Source organism: Strix aluco, chromosome 21, assembly GCF_031877795.1.
Source record: "Strix aluco isolate bStrAlu1 chromosome 21, bStrAlu1.hap1, whole genome shotgun sequence".
NCBI classification, from domain to species: Eukaryota; Metazoa; Chordata; class Aves; order Strigiformes; family Strigidae; genus Strix; species Strix aluco.
In genome coordinates this window covers 9,369,381-9,391,443 of record NC_133951.1, presented here as the reverse complement: position 1 = coordinate 9,391,443, position 22,063 = coordinate 9,369,381, and the positions used below count along the sequence as shown (strand labels likewise).

Genomic DNA, 22,063 nt, shown 5'->3' with positions numbered 1-22,063 from the left:
TTAGAAGCAACAGGACATGAGGACAAAGGTGACACCAAGGTTTGTGCTTCCTTGTCTGCAGGGAGCTTTGGGAGCCATCCCATGCCTTGCTGCAGGCTCTGGATCCAGCTGTTTCAGCAGGACTCTTGGTGCTCATTCACCATAATGGTGATGGAGTAAGGGCTGTGATGGTACCCACTGGGTGTGTGATGGCCCCGAGGTGAGACACAATAAGGAATGGTCTGATGGGGACCTTCAGTGAATCTTCACTGGGGCAAGGAGGACTGGTAGTTGTGCTATGGCCTTGGGAAATTTGTCCCCAAGCCCTGAAAGCAGCACAACTGCAACAGCCTACGCAGTGCCCAGAGGGGCTTGTACTCTGCGTATCAAGTCCTTGTCCACTGCAGGCCAGTCCTGTGGTGGCTCTGGGCTCTCCAGCATCTCAGTGGGCGGAACTGAAGAGCACTTTGCATGAAACAAGACCACAGGATGGCAGTTCTGGGTCAGGCTGAGGGGCCATCTCACCCCCTCTACCAGCAGCCAAGGGCAGATACCCAGGGAAGCGTCTCCAAACAGGGCAAGCACGTTGTGCTGCCTCTGCAGGGTGCTCTCATGGCCTCCAGCCATCTGTGGCTTCCGGTCTTCCCAACCCAGATGTTGTGTTGGTGCATTTGGAAGCCATATGTCATTTTTAGGGTTTTTTTTCCCTCTAATGCTTTTTGAATCCACAAGAACTTTTGAGTATCTGTGGTGTCCTGTGGCAAGGAGTTGTGCAGGTGAGCTGCGTGGTGTGCAAAAAGCCACCGCCCGCTCGCTCTGAACACACAACCTTTTACCTTCACTTGGCTGAAGGTAACAGCCAGATATGGACCGCTTGTATGCATCCGTGCCCTTGGCCTCAGCTCAGACTCATTCTTCGGAGACCAGGAGGACACGGGGGAAAGGCCTGAAGAACCACAGTGTCAGGTCCTGGGCAGTGATGAAGAGGGTGAGAATTACCTTCACCCACCCATCTGCTTTGCTGCTCCCTCTCTCAGGTCCTCAACAAATGAGCTGGCTGTGCTCATCTCCCGCATGCAGACAAATGCTGACCAGGTGGAGAAGGACATCCTGGAGACACAGTCCAGACTCAAGCAGGTGAGTTATGGCAGAGAGTGATGTGAAGGTGAAAGGCTTTGCTTAGAAATGCTGTGTCTAGGGTAACAGGTCAGGTGTGTGCTCTGTGCATCAGCTTGCTGGTGCAGGTTTGGGGGCTGTCTCGAGGCTGGGGAGGAACAGAGCACCTCACAGAGCCTCCCAACCCCTGGGGCTGCATACTGGGGCCTCCCAAATTCTAGCCTCCATGCTTTCTGCTCAGTGCCTCATGCTTCCCACACCCAAGGCTGTCTCACCTACAGCAGCACAGCCCTGTGCCTCCCAGCAACCCCAGAGGCCGGCAGCCAGCCTGACCCACACTGGTTCCTGGGAGGGAGAGGTGCTGAAGCAGGCAGCTTGGCTGGGCACATGCTCCCCAGACGCACCCTTGCACCAGGGTTCCTCTGTGGTTGGCATGTTGAGCATCCAGGCCCTCTGCGCTGGCCAAGGAGAATGTTGTGAGGTCTGTGTGGTCCAACCAGGCTTTTTTCTCTGTCTTTCCTGGTCTCCAGGATGCCAGCAATCACCAGAAGAACAAGGCTTTTGAGTTTCAGCCGGAGAATGCCAGGAATCTGAAAGAAGCGGAGACCCTGCTGAAGGACCTTTTTCTGGATGTGGACCGCGCCAAACGGCTGAAACACCCTCAGGCCTCTGAGATAGAGAAAGAGTGAGTACAGCGGGCGTGACTGGTGTGATGGGGGCACTGAGCCATTGGGAACCCCCCTAGGATCTAGACTGAGCTCCAGCCATTGCCATGAGAGGCAGTTTCACTCTTCTTCCCACAGACTTTAGCCTTAAAATCAGGGCTTCTGTCAATATATTGTAAAGCTACTGGTGTGTAGGGTGGCTGCCAGAGTGATCACCCAGTCTCATTTGGGAGCTCTTGCAAAAGGTACCAGAAAGATGCAGAGCTAAAATGTGGCCCCACTCCCAGGGCAAATCCCCTTTTCCTCTGCCTTTCCTAAAATGAATGCTTTTCATTCAGGCAAGCAGAGTTGGGTGTTGAAATGGGAGAAGAGCTTCAGTTGTCCTCTTGGTGCTCAGCTCTGTTTTACTCTCCAGCCCTTCTAGGTAGAAACCAGGAGGGAAGTGTTGTTTTCTAGCTGGGAAGGGACAGCCCTGATCTCCCTGTGGCTTCCTCCTGGGTTATAATTCCTGAGACATCCCTGGAGATGGAGAACACCAGGACAAATGCCTCCACTGCGGAAGTAGGCCAATGTCACAAAGGGAAAACAAAGTAGCCTGGGTCTTCTGAGTGAAATCTGGGCTCCACAAAACCCCAGCTTGGTTCTCCCCCTTCTAAACTGACAGAAAGACATGTGCCTTTTCTCCTTGGCAGCATCCAGCAGCTCCATGACCGCGTGACGCAGCTGTGTGCAGAGTACCGGGCCCTCTACGAACAACTGAACATCCCTGATGTGGGGCCCAGGGTAGACTGGGCCAGGATCCTGGACCAAAAGATGGTAACAGCAGCCGGTTTTAGATGTATCTCCCAACTCTTACAAGGGCAGATAATGTCCCCTATTGCCTGTAGGGCTCTGCCAGTCATTGTGTGCTCAGCATCATGTAGGGTCATTGGGGGTGGTGGAAGTAACTCTGGGTAGGAGAAGGACTCTCCTCTCACCTCTTAAAACCTTCTGGAGGACACTCTTGATTGACCCCTTCAGCTTAAGAGCTACTGGAGGGGGATCAGGTAGAGATGCCCTGCTGTGGGATGAAAGGAGGGAGAAGGTGATGTCTTCAGGGACTTTATAGCCCTATGTCCTGGGGTTTCATGCTGCAAGGTCTTGGGTAAGTGCAGTGCCCAGTTTGGAGTCAACTTTGAATGCTGGATGGTAACTATGCCCATCCACTGCCTGTCACCATGGGAAGGGTGGCTGTTTCAGCTTAGGTTGGTACATCAGGGTTTTATGGCCCGGTTCTCTTTGCCCCTGAGTATGGCTGGGGAAATGACAACCAACAGTAATCACAGTAAACAACAAGAAGATCCCTTCCTCCTGGACTGGTATCAGATATCAGATCTTTCCGTATCCTGCCAGAACTCACTGGGGTTTCTCCCTGAAATAAAGTATTTTGCTTTAGTCTCTGCCTAACTCCTTTTGCACAGAAACAAGTCAACGCGGGACAGTATGGCCCCAGCATGTCGGAGCTGGAAAAGCAAATAGCTGAGCACAACATTCTCCAGAAGGAGATTGAAGCCTACGGCCTCCAGATCAAGAACCTCCGCTCCAGGGTAAGGCACCCTCTGCCCTCTCCTTGTTCCTGTTGGCTTCACCCGGGATCTGGTGGGCTCTGCTCTCTGTCTGGCCACGTGTCCCAGGGGGAATGGGGACACCTGAGCTTGGACAGCCATGCAGGGGCCAGGGAGGTGATTCCTGAATGGTTTCTAAAGCACCTTCCATAAATCAGTTCAGCATCTACAACATGTTTTGGTAACAGCTTTTTTCTTTCTTTTTTTTTTCTCTTTGGTCTTGGCCATGTTGTAACCCAGGATGTGGCAGATTTAAAAAGCCAGTACAAGGACCTGCTGGTAAGCTTCTCAGTGGTTTTCTGGATAGATGGGGTCATACAGTAGAGTTACACCATCCCTGCTCAGGGCAGGAGCTACCTCTGGTCTTGCACAGTGAAGTCATGTCCCTCATCTTCTTTCCCCATTTCCTCCCCACCTTGGAATGGGTGTAAACTGAGAGCACACTTGCTGCCCTCAGGGCAATTCTGTGGGTGAGATCCGTGTTTCTCCTCTTTGTGGATCATTGATCTGGCATTGCTTGTGTGTCTGTGAGTGCAGGGTTATGCATGTGGTAGCAGGAAACCTTGTCCCAGCCCACACGCTGTTCCAAATCAGGATTGCAAATGTTGAGGCTTGTGCTGATCCCTAACAAAGGCTCCAGAGAGGAAATGAGCAGCCAGAGCAAAGGTGGTGGCCAGGAAGAAGGTCCTGGGTTTAGCCAGCTGGGCCTGTAAAGGTTAATGCTGAAGAATGGCATTTGTGAGAAATACAGCAAAGCTGGGCCAGCTCTCAGACTGCTCGAGGCACCAGCCCACACCTGAGATTCTGGTTAGACAAACATATCCTGTCTGTGAAGGAGGGAAAGAGAATGCAGCCCCATCAGATAAGAGCAAGCAGCAGATGTCTCACCAAGGTCTCTGGGAATCTCCTGGTGGATGTGAAACACGAGTGGGGTTCTGGTGAGGAGGAGGAGGGGCAAGGAGCTCCTCAGCCTGAGCACCAATGCTGTCTCTCTCCTGTGTGCATGGGCAGAAAGCCTCTATCTGGAGAGGGCAGAGCCTGGGCAGCCTGTACCACCACCTCCAGGGCTGTACCAAGGAGCTGGGCTACCTGACGGACCAGCAGACCAGGATTCTGAAGCAGGACTGGAGTGACCAAATGATAGATGTCCAGAGCGTGCGTCGGGAGTATGAGGTGAGCTCTTGGGGGATGGCAGTGTGTCCTGGCTGTTGGAGGCTGGCCAAGCCCAGCGTGTGAGATCTGCAGGGTGGATCCCAGCCTCCTAGACATCCACCCCCAGCCCTGAGCCTGGCGCTTTCCCAGGGCGGTCCGACAGTGTTGGACACAGAAACAGGCGGAAGAGAGGCTCTGGGTCCACGCTGGAGTTAAGGATGAGCCACTCTGTGTGTCCCCTCCTGTGCCCTGAGCTGGCACATGGGCTCATACATTACAGAGCTGTTAGTGAGGCTGTCCATGATCAGAGGGGAGGGAAGGGCTCAGCGTCCTGTCAGCCTCAATGTCCAAAGCACAATACCCAGTGACTGCTACATACAAGGACCAGGAAGAAGAGAGGGATAATTGCTTAGGAAAATGCTCTTTGAACAAATGCCCTGATGCTTTCTGAGGCCCAAGCGTGTCTCCTTTGTTTTAGCTTTGCCTAGCCCCTTCTTTTTTTAGAAACAAAGATGTCTATGCTTTGGGAGCCTTTTCTCTGCTGCATGGGGCTTGGTGCCCCAGGAGACTGCTGTGCTCCCTGCATGCTCCCATGGTCATGAAGTTTCTCTTCTCCTTCAGGATTTCAAGTCCAGTGAGCTGCTGAGCCAGGAGGAGTTTGTGAACCATCTTCAGGATGATGGGGATAGGATGATTGAGCTAAAGCACCCAGCTGTCAAGCCTATACAGGTAGGGGAAGGGGGTCTCTTCCCAAACCCTGTAAGAGAATGAGAATGTCTCTGTGCATCGAGAGCCAGGAGGTGGGTTGGAAGAGACATCCTCACCTCTTCTACACAGCTGTTATGTTATTCTTTCCTCCCACACTGCACCAACTGTACTGCAGCATCTTTCTGCCTGCTCCAGCCCTATGGGGAAGCTGAGAGCAGTGCAGGCTCTTCATCCCTTCAGAAATCTCTAGGAGATAGTGGCTAACATCTGTGTGCTGGGCCCAGCTCCCACTCTAGTGCTCAGACATGTGGTTGACTCAGCCACATTCACGCTGCTGTGAAACCCCAGCTATGACATGGTGTGACTTCTCCCAAGTGAAACCAACTCCCAACCTCCAAGATTGTATTTCCAAGCCTGTAGACACAGTGACAAGCTGAGGTGAGCTCTCAGCCACCCACACTGCTGGAGCTGGAGCTGAGACCCCTTGAGAAATGGTGGCTGCTCTGTGTGAGCCAGGTCCTTGTGGAGCAGCGTCCTTGCTCAGGCTCAGCGTCAGACAATGCCTGGGAACAGCTTTGCTTCTGCTCACAGAATCACAGAATCAACTAGGTTGGAAAGGACCTTGAAGATCATCTAGTCCAACCATTAACCTAGCACTGCCAGTTCCCATCTACACCATATCTCTCAGCGCTATATCGACCCTACTCTTAAACACCTCCAGGGATGGGGACTCCACCACCTCCCTGGGCAATCCATTCCACTGCCTAATAACCCGTCCTGTAAAGAAATACTTCCTGACATCTAGTCTAAACCTTCCCTGGCGCAACTTGAGGCCATTCCCTCTTGTCCTATCACTTGTTACTTGGTTAAAGAGACTCATCCCCAGCTCTCTGCACCCTCCTTTCAGGTAGTTGTAGAGGGCGATGAGGTCTCCCCTCAGCCTCCTCTTCTCCAGACTAAACAACCCCAGTTCCCTCAGCCGCTCCTCATACGACATGTGCTCAACAGCAGCCTTCCTCTGATCTCTGGGACTTCTGGGGAAAGGAGACGAGTGGTGGGGGAGGTAGGGTTAGCTGGAGCCCACTGAGTCATGCTCTGTCCCACCACAGGCTCACCAGGAAGCCTTGAAGAACGAGTGGCAGAATTTCCTGAATCTCTGCATTTGCCAGGAGAGTCAACTGGAAAGTGTGGAGAGCTATAAGAAGGTAAAAACCAACAAGAATAGCATGGTCCATGGGGCTGCAGGGTCAGGCTGGAGTGGGCAGGCTGGGAAGAGAGACAGCAAAGGGATGAGGATGGGAGATTCTTTGCTTGCTAGTATACTAGTCTGGGTATTTTGGGGAAACGCCTCTCAAAACATGGTCCTTCAGTGCAGCCCTGAAGGACTGGCTCATCACCCCTGTTGCGTTAGTGTGCTGACTTGGAGAAGAAGTGCAGGGGAAGGTTTGTCCGCTGTCATTACTTGGGACTTGTCTGTTGATTTGAGATTACTTGCCTGTGGCTCAGGCAATGGAGAGTCCCTGTCCATGCACACACTCTGAGGGTGGTCATTAGGGTCTTGTGAGCCCCAGACAGGTTGCAGGAGAGATGCTGGGAACTAAGAGACCCCACTGGACTTGGAGATAGTAATGTCCTCCCATCCCTGACTGTTTTTCTACCCACACCTCCAGTTCCAGGATGATGCCGAAGCTGTGAGCCGCTCCCTGAAGAAGATGAACTCTGACCTGGACACCAAATACAGCAAGATCAACAAAGACAGCCCTGGCGTAGTGTCAGATCTACTGCTTCAGCTGGAGGTGAGGTCTTCAGGGCTGGTGGCACTAGCCAGACCTAAGGGGCAGCCCAAACATTACAACCTCCCCAGTAAATATCAGTGGGGAAGGGGAAGAGGTGAGTAAATAACCCTACTGGGACAGCTCGCCCCAGCTCTGTGCTGGGGAGGGGGAAGCCCATGGCAATACTGTGCTCTGGACACTGAGTCCCTGTAGCCCCAGAAGGTCCATGCTGTGGGGCAGTTACCCCTGGGAAGACACTTACCTCCATCAGTGACACACAGCCAGGCCCCAGGTCACCGTCAGAGTAAAGAAGTGCAGGGAGGAGCTGCGCGTTGCCCTAAACATGAGACACTTGGATTAGAGGGCCCACAGAGAGTGTGAGCTGCTGGCATCCACGCAGTGGGGAAAGATCCTCCCATCTTCTCAGCACTCTCATGAGCCAAGGGCGAGGGAGGGAATAAAGAAATCTGACCTCAGGGGTGAGATGCAGATAGGAAAGGAACGTTTGCCTGGGAGAGAGGGAGGGGACACGTTCAACACGGTATCTTCCCATGCATGCAATGCATCTCCTTCCCAAGAGGTGCTGGGATCTCAGTACCTTCTGACACTGGAATGTGGCCACCTCTTGGCAGGTCTGTTTCTCTTCTGAGAAGAAAAACTTCTCCAGGAAGTTTGATATGACAGTGTGGGAGCATCTAAGGTTAACTCAGGCTGTGCCTTCAAGGGCGGATCTGCTGTGAGCAAAGGAAACCAAGTAGAGTGTTGATAATGAAAAGGGGAGGAAGAAGGGACATGAGGGGTCAAGAATGGAGACACTTCTGACTCCACCCCAGCAGTGACCACACAAGGATGGACAACTGGCCCCAGAATACCCACTGTAGTGTGACAGCCCCCTGCCCTTCCTTCTCCTCTGAGCCTGGTTACAACCACTGTCTTCCCTGTTTTATCTAGAACGAAGAGAAGGCAGTGAAGCAGGCAGAGAAGAGCATCACTGACCTGAAAAGAAGGAGCAAAGAGATCAGCCCACTAAAACTGCGCAGGATGCCTCCCTCCCAGACCCTCACCTTGGACACCCTCTGTGACTGGGATGCTGGGGAGGTGAGGACTTGACTAGCAGTACCCTCAGACGAGGCAGGCAACTGGATTCTTCTTTGGTTGCTCCAGATCTTGGCTCCATGGTGGGAGGAACTGGCCTAGTGTCAGAAAGCCAAGCCTTTCACTGGCTTTTGTGTCTTTGTCCTAGGTGCAGCTGACCAGAGGTGATAAGTACACTCTGAAGGACAACAGCAACCTGGAGATGTGGGTGGTGCAGAGCAGCACCGGTGTGGTCCAGGAGGCACCTTCTGCTTGTTTCTTCATCCCTCCACCAGACCCCGAGTCCATAGACAAGGTCAACAGGTGAGTCTGCAGTGGAGAGCCTGACTCAGGGAGACATTCAGACTTGCTCTTAGATTGTTGCCAGCCTGCCTGCCTCAACTGCAGAGAAATAGCAGCTGGGAACAGACCTCTTGACTGTCTAGTATGAAATACCATCTGGAGAGGGATTGTTTCCTGCACCCAAGTTCTCTCATCCACGTTCTTGCTATTCCTCGACAGTGCTGTATGGACCTTGCTGTCAAAGAGTTTTCTGGCAGTCAGGCTTGATTTCTTCACTCAAACATGTGACTTGCATAGGTTTGACTAAATTCATTGCAGAATCAGTCTGGAGCTTGAGACTTGCCAGACAGGACAGAGTTATCTGTGCTATCTCCTCTCAGCCAGCCCCAGCTGGAGACTGAGAAATCTTCCTTGAACCACTGTGTAGTCTACTGCCTGGTTGCTCATTCAGCTTCTGTGGTTCCCACAGGATGGGGTGGTGGTGCAGGCAGCTTTGGCATTACCTTTTTAATCATGTCCCCAGGTGCTTGGATAAACCAGTGCTGCTCAAGTGCTGTGGAAAGGCCCACAGCCCAGATTCAGAGTTACTTGGGCAAGCCCCTGATGGGAATTTCATTCCCCAGTCACGCAGGTGTGATTATTTCATTGTGTTGCTCTTCTTGGGTGCATACCCCTCTTCAAATGTCCCACATTACTGAATCCTTTGGATTTATGGGTTTCATGTGTGTTTTGAAACAGAAAAGAAAAAGTTTGCAACATCCTCCTGGATTTCTGCAGGTGTTGCCTGCAAAACTCTTCTCCTTTTCAGGCCACATCTGACAGCTTGTTTCATTTCCTGGTGTTTGCTTCCCTTCCTACATGCAAAATACTTGTCTTTGTTTTATTTCCTAGCCTGTTCTACCATTCAGTCCCTCTGCATGGAGCTACATCCTGGCCCCGCAGAGGGACAGCCCTCATCTGACAACAGCCAGGCAAGCTGGGACTTGCTGGTTTTAGAGCACGGTGTTTAGTTGGAGCAGTCCACAGCAGGGATGTGAACTAGCCTGGTCCTTCAAAGGCCCCCGCTGCTGGTTCCATCAGTCTTCACTCAGGTTTTTGGTCCTTCCAGATCCTGCTGATCCCAGCTCTAGTTTCATTAGAAGGGAACCATCCTTACAAATGAGACTTTGCGTTTCTAGCGTAGCAGCTACAGAAGCAGCTGCTTGTACTCGCTTCTTGTGAAAGTGCAAAGCACTGCAGTAACATGAAATAAATTTCCAGCTCTGATAGCTTCTGCTGAGAGTTGGCAATACTAGCTCCATTGGGAGAAATCAGCTGCTCAAAACAACCAGCTGCTTGTGCTGCTGTCCCCTTTCCTAAGGGACATCTCTGAGTTACAACAGGCTGCAGGCTCCCAGCCTGCCCCTGCCTTTGGGAATACCTTCCCCGGCAGAGACACGGAGCTGCTGCTGGGCCGGGCTCTGTCAAGGCTTGCTAAGTGCAGCAGTTTCCCGTCCTGCTGACTGACGATGCTCTGCTCTGCTCACAGGCTGGAAAGGGAACTGAACACGGTGAAGCAGAAGCGAGCAGCGGTTCAGAGCACCTTGAGACACAGCCACAAGGAGCAGGTTCAACCTAGTCAGCAGGGTATGTCAACTTCTTAGTCCAGCCCCCTCCAAAGCAAGCCCACGCACCTTCCTTGCAGAGGTCCCAAACCTGGCTGGAAGCAGAGCAGCCCCCAGGCAGGCAGAGGTACCCACGGGTCAGTGTGAGGACGCCTTCTGCTCTGTGGAAAAGAGCAACCGATGGGATAACCTGACTCCTGGTGCTGCCAAGCCACCACGTGATCTCAGGCAATTCACTTAAACTCTCTGTTGCCCTTCTCAAGCCTCTCAGACTGACCTCCAGCTCCATCAACACTTGCAGAGTAGGGTTGCAGGGCTATGTGCCTATCCAGAAGCCTTAATTTAAGCCTTCTTTGGGATGTGGGTCCCTTGCAGTTCTCTTCCCTAGCTGGGGGCTGTGGAATAAGCAGGCAGCCATGGCTAAATCCCAACCCTGGCTAGCTGTGTTACTCCCACAGCTGTAGTTCAAAAGCTCCCAGCAAAGCTGAGCAGGGATGTGTCTGCATGGCAGCCCATAGCTTTGTCCCTTGTTTGGACTTGAGCTATGGCTGGCCAGGGAAGAGCTAAAACCATTTTCCTCAGCCTTTGCCATGGGTAGGCACATGCATGTGCTTGATGCTCTGTGGATTAGAAATGTTAACTGAATCGTTTATGGTTGCATCAAAACCCCATGCTCAGGAGAAGCCTGTGTGCTTCAGAGCTGGCAAAACACAAAGGGCAGAGCTTTGTAGCTGGGCTGTCATGAGAGGAAGTTGGAGCTTTAGGGGACCATGTATGGGAGCGCTCGGGGAAAGGACTGTGCACCAAGATGGGATGGCAGATGGGGCTTAACCTAAGGTATGTCTCACTGCAGCTCTGTCCAGAAGCCCCCCTGTAGTCCAGGATGATCCCCAAGCTGACCAGCTTCTTGGTAGCCTGGATCTTGTTGGCAAGGACCTGGTTCAGGTAGAGAAGGAAGTCTTGAACCGAGTGAGGTCTCCAGTGAACTACAATGACCCCACAGATGACCTTGCCAGGAGGATCAAACACCAGCAGGTGGGTACTGCTGTGGGCAGGTTGGAGCAGGATGGGTTTGGTAGCACTGTGTCCTTGGCCCAAAACAGGTTGAGACAGGAACTACGTGGGAGATGACAGCTGGTGCTTCGAAGGAGAAAACCATGCTGCAGTTGCAAGGGTTTCAGGCTGGCTTGAACCCTTGAAATAGGACAGGTTAAGCCAAATCCTAGGGAAATTCAGGCCCTTCCCTTGGCTCAGCTCTGTAGCAAGATGGTCCATTTGTTTCAGAGCTGTGGACAAAGTGCCAGTCTGGGGGAGTCCTCAGCCTTGTTGTGGGGATGCTGTCACCCTTCACTCTCAAGTCTGTAGCATGAAAGACAATGGGATAGGGGGAATTAATCCAAGGACCAGCTTTGGCTCACCTGATGGGAAGTACAGACTGGTAGATGTGAGTGGGACAGGAAAAGAGGCAGTGCCCTGAAGCCCCCCTCCTTTCCTCTGGGATAAGGTCTGGGTCAGTAGTAGTTCAGTTTGTTACATGTTCATCTGTGGGTATTTATCTGGCCCCAGCAGAAGGATGGACGCGGGCAGATAGGCTTCTTCCATCTCTGTCTATTTGGATCTCTTTCCCACACCCTGCCATTGCCAGACAGCCACTGTCTGGATGGGGCTGTGTCCCAAGGGCCAAATCCTTATGAGAGGGCTACCGCACCCTTAGCCCCACAGCAAAATCCGCCATGTTTTCGCAACAGCACTGTTATGACTGTGTTGGGTGACTCTGCTCCCATCTGATGTGCCAGGAAACAACAAAGAAACTTGAGGACCTGGGGGCAGCCAAGGATGCCTTGCAGAAGGAGTGTGAGACCTACCTTTCCAAAAAACCCACCAGCACCTCAGCTTCCCAGCTCCCTGTCACGTTGAATGCCCTCAGGAGCAAATACAATGATGTCAATATGCTCTCCAGCCTGTACAACGAAAAGTGAGTAATGATGGCAAGGCCTGATGGGGATGAGGGAAGGAAGTCCTTGCACAGAAGTGTCAACATAGAAGCATGAGAGAAAATGCTTTTGGTCTATATGGGCGTTGGTTGAGGTCCTTCCAGCCCAGTGCAGGATGGAAACCTCCCATCCATCATCAAAGGCACCTCTGAAGGAGTTCCTGTATGTGATCTGTGGTCAGATCCCCCCACTGTGGAAAGTCCACCACAATGGGTGTGTGTCTCAGCTCTGCTGTGTGCGGTGAAATGCAAAGTATCTGACTTCTGGGCAGCATGACAGGGTTGTGAGTGCATAGTGCTTGTTCTCTGCCGTGCTGCAGAAGCTTCAGTGTTAAATAAGCTTAAACATGCAAAATCAGAGAGGAAAGGGGGAGAATGTAGCCTTCTGTAGCTAACCTTGTCCTGTCATTTTTCCCTTACCCAGGGCTAAGGCTGCCTTGAACCTGGAGACTCAGATTGAGAACACAGACAAGATTGTCAGCACATTTGAGGCCAAGCTGGCTCAGGACAGCATCATTCCTGCATCCCCTAATGCTCTGCAGGATCGGGCCAACGATCTGCAGGTAGGGAAACATCAGGCCCTTCGTTAAGGAAGGGAGATATCAAAGCTCGGGTAGCAATGGTGGGGAGAACTGGACTTTGCCTGTTTGAGCTCCTTGAGGTGCAAATGATGAAGCTTTTCTAAAGACTTGTTCCTTGAAGGCTTTACATTAGTGTTACAGGCTGACCTGCACTCACTGGCTAGCAAAAAGCTCTGTCCCTCGCAGGTTACCTTTGGGGTCCCTAAAATACATGATGAACCCCTTAGCATCCAACCTCTGTTGCTCTGATTCACACCCATCCTTATTCTTTCCTGCTCCCAATCTCCCTGCCCCATCATTAGCACTCACAGTGACCCTTTTTTGCCTTCCCCAGAACTTCTCTCTTCTGCTCCGTACGCTGTCCAACCCACCTTGCTTCCCACCTTCTTTACCAAACAGTCTCACTGCTCCATCTCTTCCATGTTGCATGCCTATCTTGGAGAGCCTGACTAGCCCCCAGGTGCTGCACAGTTAGTAACGGTGTTAAGGAAGGTATTTCTGGTTGGTGCATCGACCGATGCAAACCTGGAGGTGTCTTTATTCCTCCGCAGAAGATGAAGCGGGACCTGGTGGCCCAAGAGGACTGTGTGCTGAAGCTGAACCGGGGGCTCAAGGATGCTGAGCACACCTGCAGCGCCGTGCAGAACAACTTCCAGGAGTACTGCCCTGACCTGCCCCGGCAGAAGCGGGAGGTGCAGCTCCTCAATGATCGCTACCATGCCGTTGCAGACCAGCTGGATCAGCGGTGAGGAACTGTGGTGTCTTCTCTGCTCCTGGAGTCATAGCTTCCTCTTAGTTAATGTGGATCAGCATTTGTCAGTCCCAAGAGTATGTTCTTCATTGCAGGACCCTGACCGCTGTTCTGTAATACTGAGGACCAGGTCTGTCCTGCTGTGTAGTTTCCACCTTCCTACAGGCTTTGAGCTTCCAGATAGCTGTGAGAAGGCAGTCTTAAGTAGCTGACCACTGGCCTCTGCCTGACCCAGTGACCCTATCCAGAGAGACTCTGGTGCTTAACCCTTCTCATGGGCATTGCTGCTGGCTGCCTGCCTTTTCCTTCTCTCATCTCTCAAGCTGTGTTCATGCTGCAGTAGCAAACCTGATGTGCACAGAGTTGTGCTCCCCACTCAGGGACCAGTTGTCACTCCCTCGTTTTTGTTATCTTGGTGTTTGTTGTGGTGACATTTCTCACCGTAGTGTCTTTTTAGGAATTTGCACACGAATCTTTACCACTGCCCTTAATGTTTCTGCTCACCTTTGTGCTGTGCAGAGAGAAGACCCTGAGAAATATCAGCCTCACCTACCAGCAGTTCCAAAACTCCAATGAGAACCTGATGTTCTGGATGAACAACCTACCCAAGCACCAAGTGAAGACCACCGATGGGCCAAGCCAGATCAATTATAAGCTGCAGGCACAGAAGGTGTGTTCCAGGGCAAGCGTCATAACCTGTAACGTTACAGGAATGAGGGAATTTGCTTGTGAACAGTATGCAGAATAATACCAACCAGCTCCTAGTTGTGTGCTCCACCCATCACAGTGAATGAACTAGAACAAGGAGACAATGGATTGCAGCCCACAGATGATGTATCTTGCCCCACTGTGTTCATCTACAGTGCTGTGTCCTCATCTCTGTTGGGCACCCCAGACTGATATCCCACTCAGATCCTGAAAGATTGCACCTTGGGCTGAGATGTTGCATCTGGCTCCTGGATCTTTCTCCCCTTGAGCAGATCCTAAGCTGACTAGCTCACATGGTGAGACGTGGAGGTCTTTGTGTTGGCTGGTATTTATCTCATACATGATAAATCAGTGTGGCAGGTCCTAGGCAAGTGAGAGCGCTGCTGAGATCCTCTAAAGCCCCAGAGATTCTTCCTAATGTCCTTCTGTTCCCTCCAGTACTAGGCTGAGCTACTGCTCTTGGCTGCCAGAGTGTTACTGGGTTGTTGTATTTCAACCTGTCCCTAACATCATGTGTCTCTCCTGCAGAGGCTGGTGGAGGAGATCAAGAGCAAGGAGTCCGAGAAGAAGGGGGTGGTCAGGCTGTCCCGGAACGTGCAGTCCACACTCAATGTATGGCTGGGTTTTCCCCTCTAGCGCTCCCTTAGCATCTCACCTGAGAGATCCCACCTGATTCTTCTGTTTCTGCTCTGAACAGGACTATGAACTTCAAGCAGGCAAATACAGCTCTTCTCTGGACCCCATCCTGACTGACTCTGCTGCAAAGAGGCTGCGTGTGACCCCCCTACAAGAAAGCATCCAGGCCCAGGTAAAATGTTAAGATGAAGGCATGGAAACCATTGTCTAGCTCCTTACCTGAGCCCCATATCTTCTGCAAGGCCTTAATCCACTTTTACAGTCACAGCTGATTGTGGTCCTAATCCCAAGGACAAATGTCATCCGGGATCTCTGTCTGTGGGGTAAAGCAGCACGTGAGATCCAGAATTAGGTGTGTGTCTGGTACCTTTGGTTGAGATTGTTGATGATGCCTCCTTACCATATTGTGTGTGAAGATAAAACTTACAGGGTGGGTGTGTGAGGACAGGACTGACACAGAGCTCCTGTGTGCTCTTCCCAGTTACACCCCAGTTCTCCTGCATCACCTTGGGCTATTTGCTAACTGCCATTCATATGTGGCCCAAGGTGAGTTTGGAAGTCTGGGCCCTGTGTAGGCTAGCAGGCATCTAACAGGCATTTAAAAAAAGGGGACAGGATCTCCTACATGAGTCCTTAGACTCTGTGTCTCTCTAGAAAATCAGATGTGAAGACACTAATCTCTGGAATAGTGCAGTACACAAAGTGCATCTGGGTGAAAGGGGTGGGAGAGTGTGCCATCCAACAGAGCTGTGTCAAGGTGAGGGGGACGAGACTCTCACTGCTGTTTCTTTTTCAGGAAAATGATGTAACCAAGCTCTACATGGAGCTGGCAGCAGAAAATAAACAGCAGCTCAGCCGGCTGGAGTTTGCCAATAAGATTGTTGAGAAGGTATCAGCTAACAGTTCATGGCACGACTGGGGTACTTTAGATTGGGGGTTGAAATGATTTTTCCAAAGCTGTCAGCGATCTGCTCAGCCTGGGATCCCCCCACCCTCCCTGGATCTCCACATCCAGGTGTGCAGAGGGACAGGGATGGAAACCCCTGTGAGAGAAAGACCATGAGAAACCACAGTTCCACTGACAGTGATCTTGGGTTGTGACTTTCATCACCACTGTGGGCCCACAACTCATACTGAAGCTGTAGTTTATGCTAGGAAAAAGGATTAAGGCTCTTGAGTCCTGTTCTCAGCTATATCTAATCAACCTTCACAGACTGAGAATTTCAGGTTCGTCTGTGAATGTGGCTGGAATTTAGTGCTCACAACCTTCTGGAAACACTTCAAAGCGGTAGGACTTTAATGCATTTTTAGGGCTGGATTCAGTTGTAGGAAAGGTCTCCGGAGATGGATGACTTTCAGTGTGCTCAGGAAGGACAAGAGATGAAAGTGGGGTGCTCTGTGATGCTGCAGGGACTGGCCGTGTTACCCTCCCTCAGCTGCAGATACAAGAAGGCAGCACAAAGCACCTTTGTGGGCTGCTGCAGCACCTCTATGACAAGGAGAAGACACACCAAGTCAGTTGCTTGAGATGGTGGGAATGTGTCCTCATTTGCCACTTACAAACAGCCTTATTTGGAGGCTTCCTGGGGATTCCATACCAGTTCTGTCTCCCACTGTGCCTTGTTATAGAAAAGGCCTCTGTGCCAGATTCAAAGTGTGATTTGGTTTCCCTGCCTTTTTTTTTTTTAATTATTCTTTTTTGTTTTTCCCTTGCAGAAGGAAGTGCATGATGACATTGAAGCTGTACATGAGCAAACCCAGCAATCTGAAAACAAAGCCACAACAAGCAGGGAATCTGAGGGGTTGAAATCGCAGCTGGAGGAGGAAAGGAGGAAAGTGGCCAAGATTGAAGAGGACCTGGAGGAACACAGAAACAAACTACTAATGTTGAAGACTCAGAAGCCCATTGAAAGAGTGGAAGAAAAGGAGGTGATAGAATATTACAGAGACCCCCAGTTGGAGAGCAACTTGTCTAAGATGGCACAGCAGGTTGAAGAAGAAGGCAAAAAGAGGCAGAGCCTGCAAGAAGACATTGAAGTGATGAGCCGGAAGCTTGCCCAGATGGAGAGTGAGAAGAAGGTCATTCCTGCCCAGCTCCTCACCAAAGAGATTACAAAAATTGAGAAAGATCCAAGCCTGGATAGCCAAGCAGCCAGTCTTCGTCAGGAGATCAAACGTCTCCAGGAGGGAAGCTTGGCTGCTGCTTCTGAACTTGAGCAGCATAAGAGAGAACTGCACATGCTGGAGCGAAAGCAGCCCAATATCCGAGAGAAAGTGGTGGTGAAGGAGCTGATCAAACTGGAGAAAAACCCAGAAATGCTGAAGTCTGTTAGGACCCTGCAGCTACAAATCGATGAGGAATCCTTCAAGAGGAAGTCTGCAGAAGAAGCAATAGTGAAAGTGAAGAACAAGATTGAGGAGGTGGAAAGACTAATTGAAACAGCAGAACCCAAAATTATTGTTAAGGAGGTGAAGCAGGTAGAGCAGGACCCAGAGTTATTGAGAGAGTCTTCCAAGCTTAAAACCCTGATTGAAGAAGAGAGGAACAAAAACTTGATGCTTACAGGTGAGCTGGGAGAGCTGCAGAGCCAGTGCAGTATTGCAGAGAAGCAAAAACCAAGGGTAGAGGTTAAAGAGAGGGTCAACGAGATTTTCCTGGTGGATCCCGAAACAGAGCGACAAATTGCCCACCTGAAAAGGGAGCTGCAGGAAGTTACTCTGAAAAGAACAAAGATTGACAGTGAAGTGGAAGAGGCCTTAGCAGAGCTCGATGTCCTCAGGTCACAGAAACCAGTGGTCGAGCTTAAGGAGGTTATAGAGGAGGTGGTGAAACATGAGAAGAGTCCAGAGATTCTTAGAGAAATTGACAGGCTGAAACAACAGCTCAATGAACTAGTGAACACCAATGGCAGGACCCAAGAGCAGCTCATTAGACTGCAGGGTGAAAGGGATGAATGGAAGAGGGAGAGATCCAAGGTGGAAACGAAGCTGGTCAACAAGGAAGTCATCCGATATGAGAATGATCCACTCTTGGAAAAAGAAGCTGATCGTCTTCGTCAAGAGGTGCGTAACATGTCTCAAAAGAGGAGAGCTGCAGAGGATGCAATCTATGACTTGCAGAATAAATACATGCTACTGGAGAGGCGAAAGCCAGAGGAAAAGGTAGTTGTTCAAGAGGTGATACTGACTCAGAAGGATCCAAAGCTCCGAGATGAGCACAACAGGCTGAGTCGGAGTCTGGATGAGGAGGTGAGCAACAGGCGTCGTCTGGAACGTGACGTGCAACAGGTTCGTGCACTGGTGGAAGAGCAAGAGAGGTTGCTCAACTTTCAGGAGGATCGAAGCAAGAGGCTTGCACTAGAGAAGGAGATGAGACAAATTACGTTGAGAATAAAGGAGCTGGAGGAGACCCCAGCCCCAGTGCAAGAAAAGATCATTATGGAAGAAGTGGTCAAGTTGGAGAAGGATCCAGTCCTCGAACAGTCTGCCAGCAACCTGCGTTTGGAGCTGGACCATGAGAAGACGGAGGTGCTGAACTTGCAGAGAGAGTGCAAGAACCTGCAGATGCAAGTCGATGTCCTGCAGAAAACAAAATCCCAGGAGAAGACCATCTACAAGGAGGTGATTCGAGTGGAAAAGGACAGAGCGCTGGAGAGTGAACGTGCACGCATCTGGGAGCTGCTGAGCAGGGAGAGAGGAGCCAAGCAAAAGGCAGAAGAGGAGGTACGGCGGCTCAGGGAGAAGATCGAGAGAGCTGAAGGCATGAAGAGGACATGGGCTCGTGAAGAGACGGAGCTGCAGAAAGCCAGGAACCTGGCCATCCAGGAGAGAGCCAACTTGGAGAGTGAACTGAGGGAGCTGGAGAGGCAGAAGCAACAGAAAGTCCTCTTCCTTCGGGAGGAGTCCAAACTGCTCAACCAACGGACTGAGAATGACAGGCAGAAGAAGAAGCAGCTGGAACATGAGTTTTCCCTGCTGGAGGCAGACATCCTTAGGGAGAAGGACCAGATCTACAACAAGGAGAGGTTCATTCGAGATCTCCAGTCAAGAGTCAACCGGGAAGAAATCAATCATGAGACCCAGATGAGAGAGACAAACCTCTCCACCAAGATCTCTATCTTGGACCCTGAGACAGGGAAGGATATGTCCCCTTACGAGGCCTATAAGAGAGGTATCATAGACAGAGGCCAGTACGTCCAGCTGCAAGAGCTGGAGTGCGACTGGGAGGAAGTCACCACCCTGGGCCCAAACGGGGAAATCTCAGTTCTCCTTGACAAGAAAAGTGGGAAGCAGTACTCCATCGATGATGCACTAAGGCTGAGGAGGATCACAAAGGAGGAGTACCAGCTGTATCGGGATGGCAAGATTCCCATCTCTGAATTCGCCTTGCTGGTGGCTGGGGAATCCAAGCCTCCCCCGTCCCTCTCCATTGGCTCCATCATCTCCAAATCCCCGCTCTCATCACCTACCACCCACCAAACCCAAAGCTTCTTCCCCCCAGCCTCGCAGAAGGGCTTCTGTGATGACACTTCCCCCATCGCTGGAGTGTATGACACCACCACCGACACCAAGTACAACATCAAGACTGCTGTTGCAAAGAAGCTGCTTGATCCCATGACGGCTCAGAAGCTCCTGGAAGCCCAGGCTGCCACGGGGGGCATCATAGACCTCATTTCTCGGGACCGGTTCTCTGTCCATAAGGCAATTGAGAGGGGGCTGATTGACAGGACCTACATGCAGAGACTGCTCAATGCCCAGAAAGCTTTCACAGGGATTGAGGACCCGGTGACCAAACGAAGGCTGTCTGTGGGGGAAGCAGTTCAGAAGGGATGGATGACCAGGGACAGTGCTTTCCCCTACCTGGAGGTCCAACATCTAACTGGAGGGCTCATTGATCCCAAGAAAACTGGTCGCATCCCTGTGCTGGAAGCTGCCCAGACAGGGATGATAACAGGTGACCTGGCCAACAGGCTCCAAGATGAGTCCAACTATGAAAAAGATCTCATTGACCCTGTCACTAAAGAGAAGATAAATTACAAGGAGGCCATGGCCCTCTGCCAGAAGGATTTGTTGAGCTGCCTCCTGCTGCTCCCAGCCACGTCGGAGGACTATCAGCGGTACCACCAGGCGAGCCGTTCACCCAAGCTGTCACGGTTCAGGCACTGAATGGGCTCAGGCATGTACTGGATCTGGTTCCTTCAGGAGTTCATCCCTTCAAAACACCTCTCCCCATGGAGGCAGCAGCGATCACAGGAACGGAGCGTCTAGCATTTAGGGCTGCATACTCTTCTATCTTAGCTATCTCTGCTTCCCAACGCAGCTTGGTTGTGTGAGGAACAAAGTGTGATCGTGAGTGTGTAAGGGCCTGACACAGGGGTCCCGGCAGTCCCCCGGGTGCTGCTGTGACAGCAAAGGGGGGTTGACTGCGAGAACTCCACTGGCAATAGGTTAAACGTGGTTAGGCCCAGAAAGGGGGGAGAGCCAGAGTGTTTTCCAGTTGGGTCATTCTTCTGCATGCAATAAACATAGAAAGTGTGTGGCTGTGGCTGTGTTGTCTCTGCAGGCTGAGGCTGCAAAGTGGCCAACGGCATGGCTAGTCTTGCCCCCCATGAAATCCTAGGCCCTGCAGCCCGATCTACAAAGGAGTTGCAGGCTCTTGCTTCCCCTGATCTCACAGCACTGAACCCCCTAAATTTCTTTCTGCATGTCCATATTTTTAAAGATTTTGTTATATTATTTTTGTCTTTAACCCTGGTCATTTGGAAACCTCTGAAAGAGGGACTTGGTCACCAAAGGGTGCAGTTCCATGTCATGTTTGATCCAGTCTAAGTGAAGGCAGCTACCCAATGGAGCAGCCCTGCTGCCCCCTCCAGCTGCCTGTCGCTGGTGCCTCTCTGGCTGCAGACCAGTGACAGTGTTGGCTGTACAATGACTTGTGTCACTTCACTGAGCTGCTGGCAGAGGAAGCCAAGCCCCAAGCAAAACCAAGCCCTGTTGAAGTAGATGATTTGGGGGGGCTTGTCCTGTACCTGTAGAGAGGCAACTGTGTTGCAAGGGAAGGGACGACCTTCAGTAGCAGACTGATGATACATGCAGCCAGTGATGATGTGAAACTGCTTTCTACACCCCTTGGCTGCAGGATCCACCCAGCAGTACCGGAAAATCTCCACTTGCTATTTCTTTAGGTGAGCTTTCACTCCTTTGTGTAACTTCCACTGCTCAGCCCTTGCTGAAATGAACAAGCTCATGTTCCAAATGTTCTTCCCTAGTGTCTACCCCACTGTGGAGCATCCTCTGGCTTTGCGGGATGAGAAAAATAACTCTATTGCCATGAGCTGCTCTAGCCCCTCTCCCAAGGGCTCTTTTAACTGATGCTGTTTGGGAACTCCAATATACCCAAAAGAATCCATAAGGGTAGAGGCTTTCTCCCCCTTCTTCCCCCATCAGAGTAGCAGCATAGCCTCTATTTCCATAGAGCCTAGCTGGGATTTGAAGTCTGGGCTCCAAGAAGAAATTGTTCCCATGCCAGCAAGCGCAGCACAATCACAGGTCCCGTTACCTTCCTGCTGGTAGGCAGTACTCAGCATTAACAATCTGAGTCCAGCTATGGAAACGCCAAGTTCCCAGTTCAAGATCTGCCTAGGCTCTGTCCCGTGCTCTGCAGGGTCTGTGTTTATTGACAGGCCTATGGCTGGTGTCCGTGGCCATCTCAGCTGCCATGATCAATATGGGGCAAGTTGTTGGTTTACAACGGAGAAAACTCTTGCACACACCCTAGAGCATCCCTTCCCAGCCTGTCTCCTCTTGGTAGAGCACTGCTGGCACACGGGACGCTGTGCACCCCCTTCCTGGCTGGTCTGGACCAGCAGCAAGGGCTGGAGCTGGGCTGTGGGGGACCAGGGGACACATCAGGAGAGAAACTCTGCCCTGGCCTCCTGCCGGGGTGACCAACAGCTATCAGTGCACAGGAACGCAGCCAGGTGAGGATCACGACCCAGTGCAACCAAGGAGCCTGGGACCAGTGCAGGTCCCAGCAGTCCTTGGGTCCCCAGCTCTTCAAAGCTGCTGGGAGCAGCCTTGCTGTGCTTTGGCTTTGCTCCCCTCGGCTGGCTGAAAGCAGGGAGGATCCATCAGCAATGGGGCCTTTGCTGCAGCTCGGCTCAGCCCCACAGGTGAGTTTGCTGTCAGCCTTCCCCTTGCCCGGCTCCGTGGGGCAGGGTGCTGGGCTCTAGGGCTGCCCTCCTTCCTGCTGCTCCCCTTGCAAATGAGGTAAAACTGTGCTTGTTTTTTTAAAGCAGTACCATGTTCACGTGGTGACTCTTTCCTGAAGTGCTGATTCAATGGTTTTAGGGAATGCTCTGTAACTAAGGGACTTGCAGTTCCGGTAATTAGGCAGTCAGTTAATCATTTTGGA

General features: G+C 51.6%; 1 protein-coding gene across 1 annotated transcript in view; it reads left to right on the top strand.

The window, feature by feature from the left end:
* The window catches only part of LOC141933223 (envoplakin-like), a 35,004-nt gene extending 14,848 nt beyond the window's left edge, over nucleotides 1–20,156 (top strand). Inside the window, exons 3-23 of the mRNA XM_074847686.1 lie at nucleotides 1,017–1,116; nucleotides 1,626–1,780; nucleotides 2,453–2,576; nucleotides 3,221–3,346; nucleotides 3,605–3,643; nucleotides 4,376–4,537; nucleotides 5,138–5,245; nucleotides 6,334–6,429; nucleotides 6,895–7,020; nucleotides 7,951–8,097; nucleotides 8,243–8,397; nucleotides 9,905–10,002; nucleotides 10,834–11,015; nucleotides 11,777–11,955; nucleotides 12,398–12,536; nucleotides 13,106–13,299; nucleotides 13,825–13,975; nucleotides 14,542–14,625; nucleotides 14,711–14,821; nucleotides 15,446–15,538; nucleotides 16,366–20,156. Of these exons, the coding sequence (XP_074703787.1) occupies nucleotides 1,017–1,116; nucleotides 1,626–1,780; nucleotides 2,453–2,576; nucleotides 3,221–3,346; nucleotides 3,605–3,643; nucleotides 4,376–4,537; nucleotides 5,138–5,245; nucleotides 6,334–6,429; nucleotides 6,895–7,020; nucleotides 7,951–8,097; nucleotides 8,243–8,397; nucleotides 9,905–10,002; nucleotides 10,834–11,015; nucleotides 11,777–11,955; nucleotides 12,398–12,536; nucleotides 13,106–13,299; nucleotides 13,825–13,975; nucleotides 14,542–14,625; nucleotides 14,711–14,821; nucleotides 15,446–15,538; nucleotides 16,366–19,815 (6,019 nt within the window). The 3' untranslated portion in view covers nucleotides 19,816–20,156. The remainder of the gene's footprint in view (nucleotides 1–1,016; nucleotides 1,117–1,625; nucleotides 1,781–2,452; nucleotides 2,577–3,220; nucleotides 3,347–3,604; nucleotides 3,644–4,375; nucleotides 4,538–5,137; nucleotides 5,246–6,333; nucleotides 6,430–6,894; nucleotides 7,021–7,950; nucleotides 8,098–8,242; nucleotides 8,398–9,904; nucleotides 10,003–10,833; nucleotides 11,016–11,776; nucleotides 11,956–12,397; nucleotides 12,537–13,105; nucleotides 13,300–13,824; nucleotides 13,976–14,541; nucleotides 14,626–14,710; nucleotides 14,822–15,445; nucleotides 15,539–16,365) is intronic.
* Nucleotides 20,157–22,063: the final 1,907 nt, after the last annotated feature.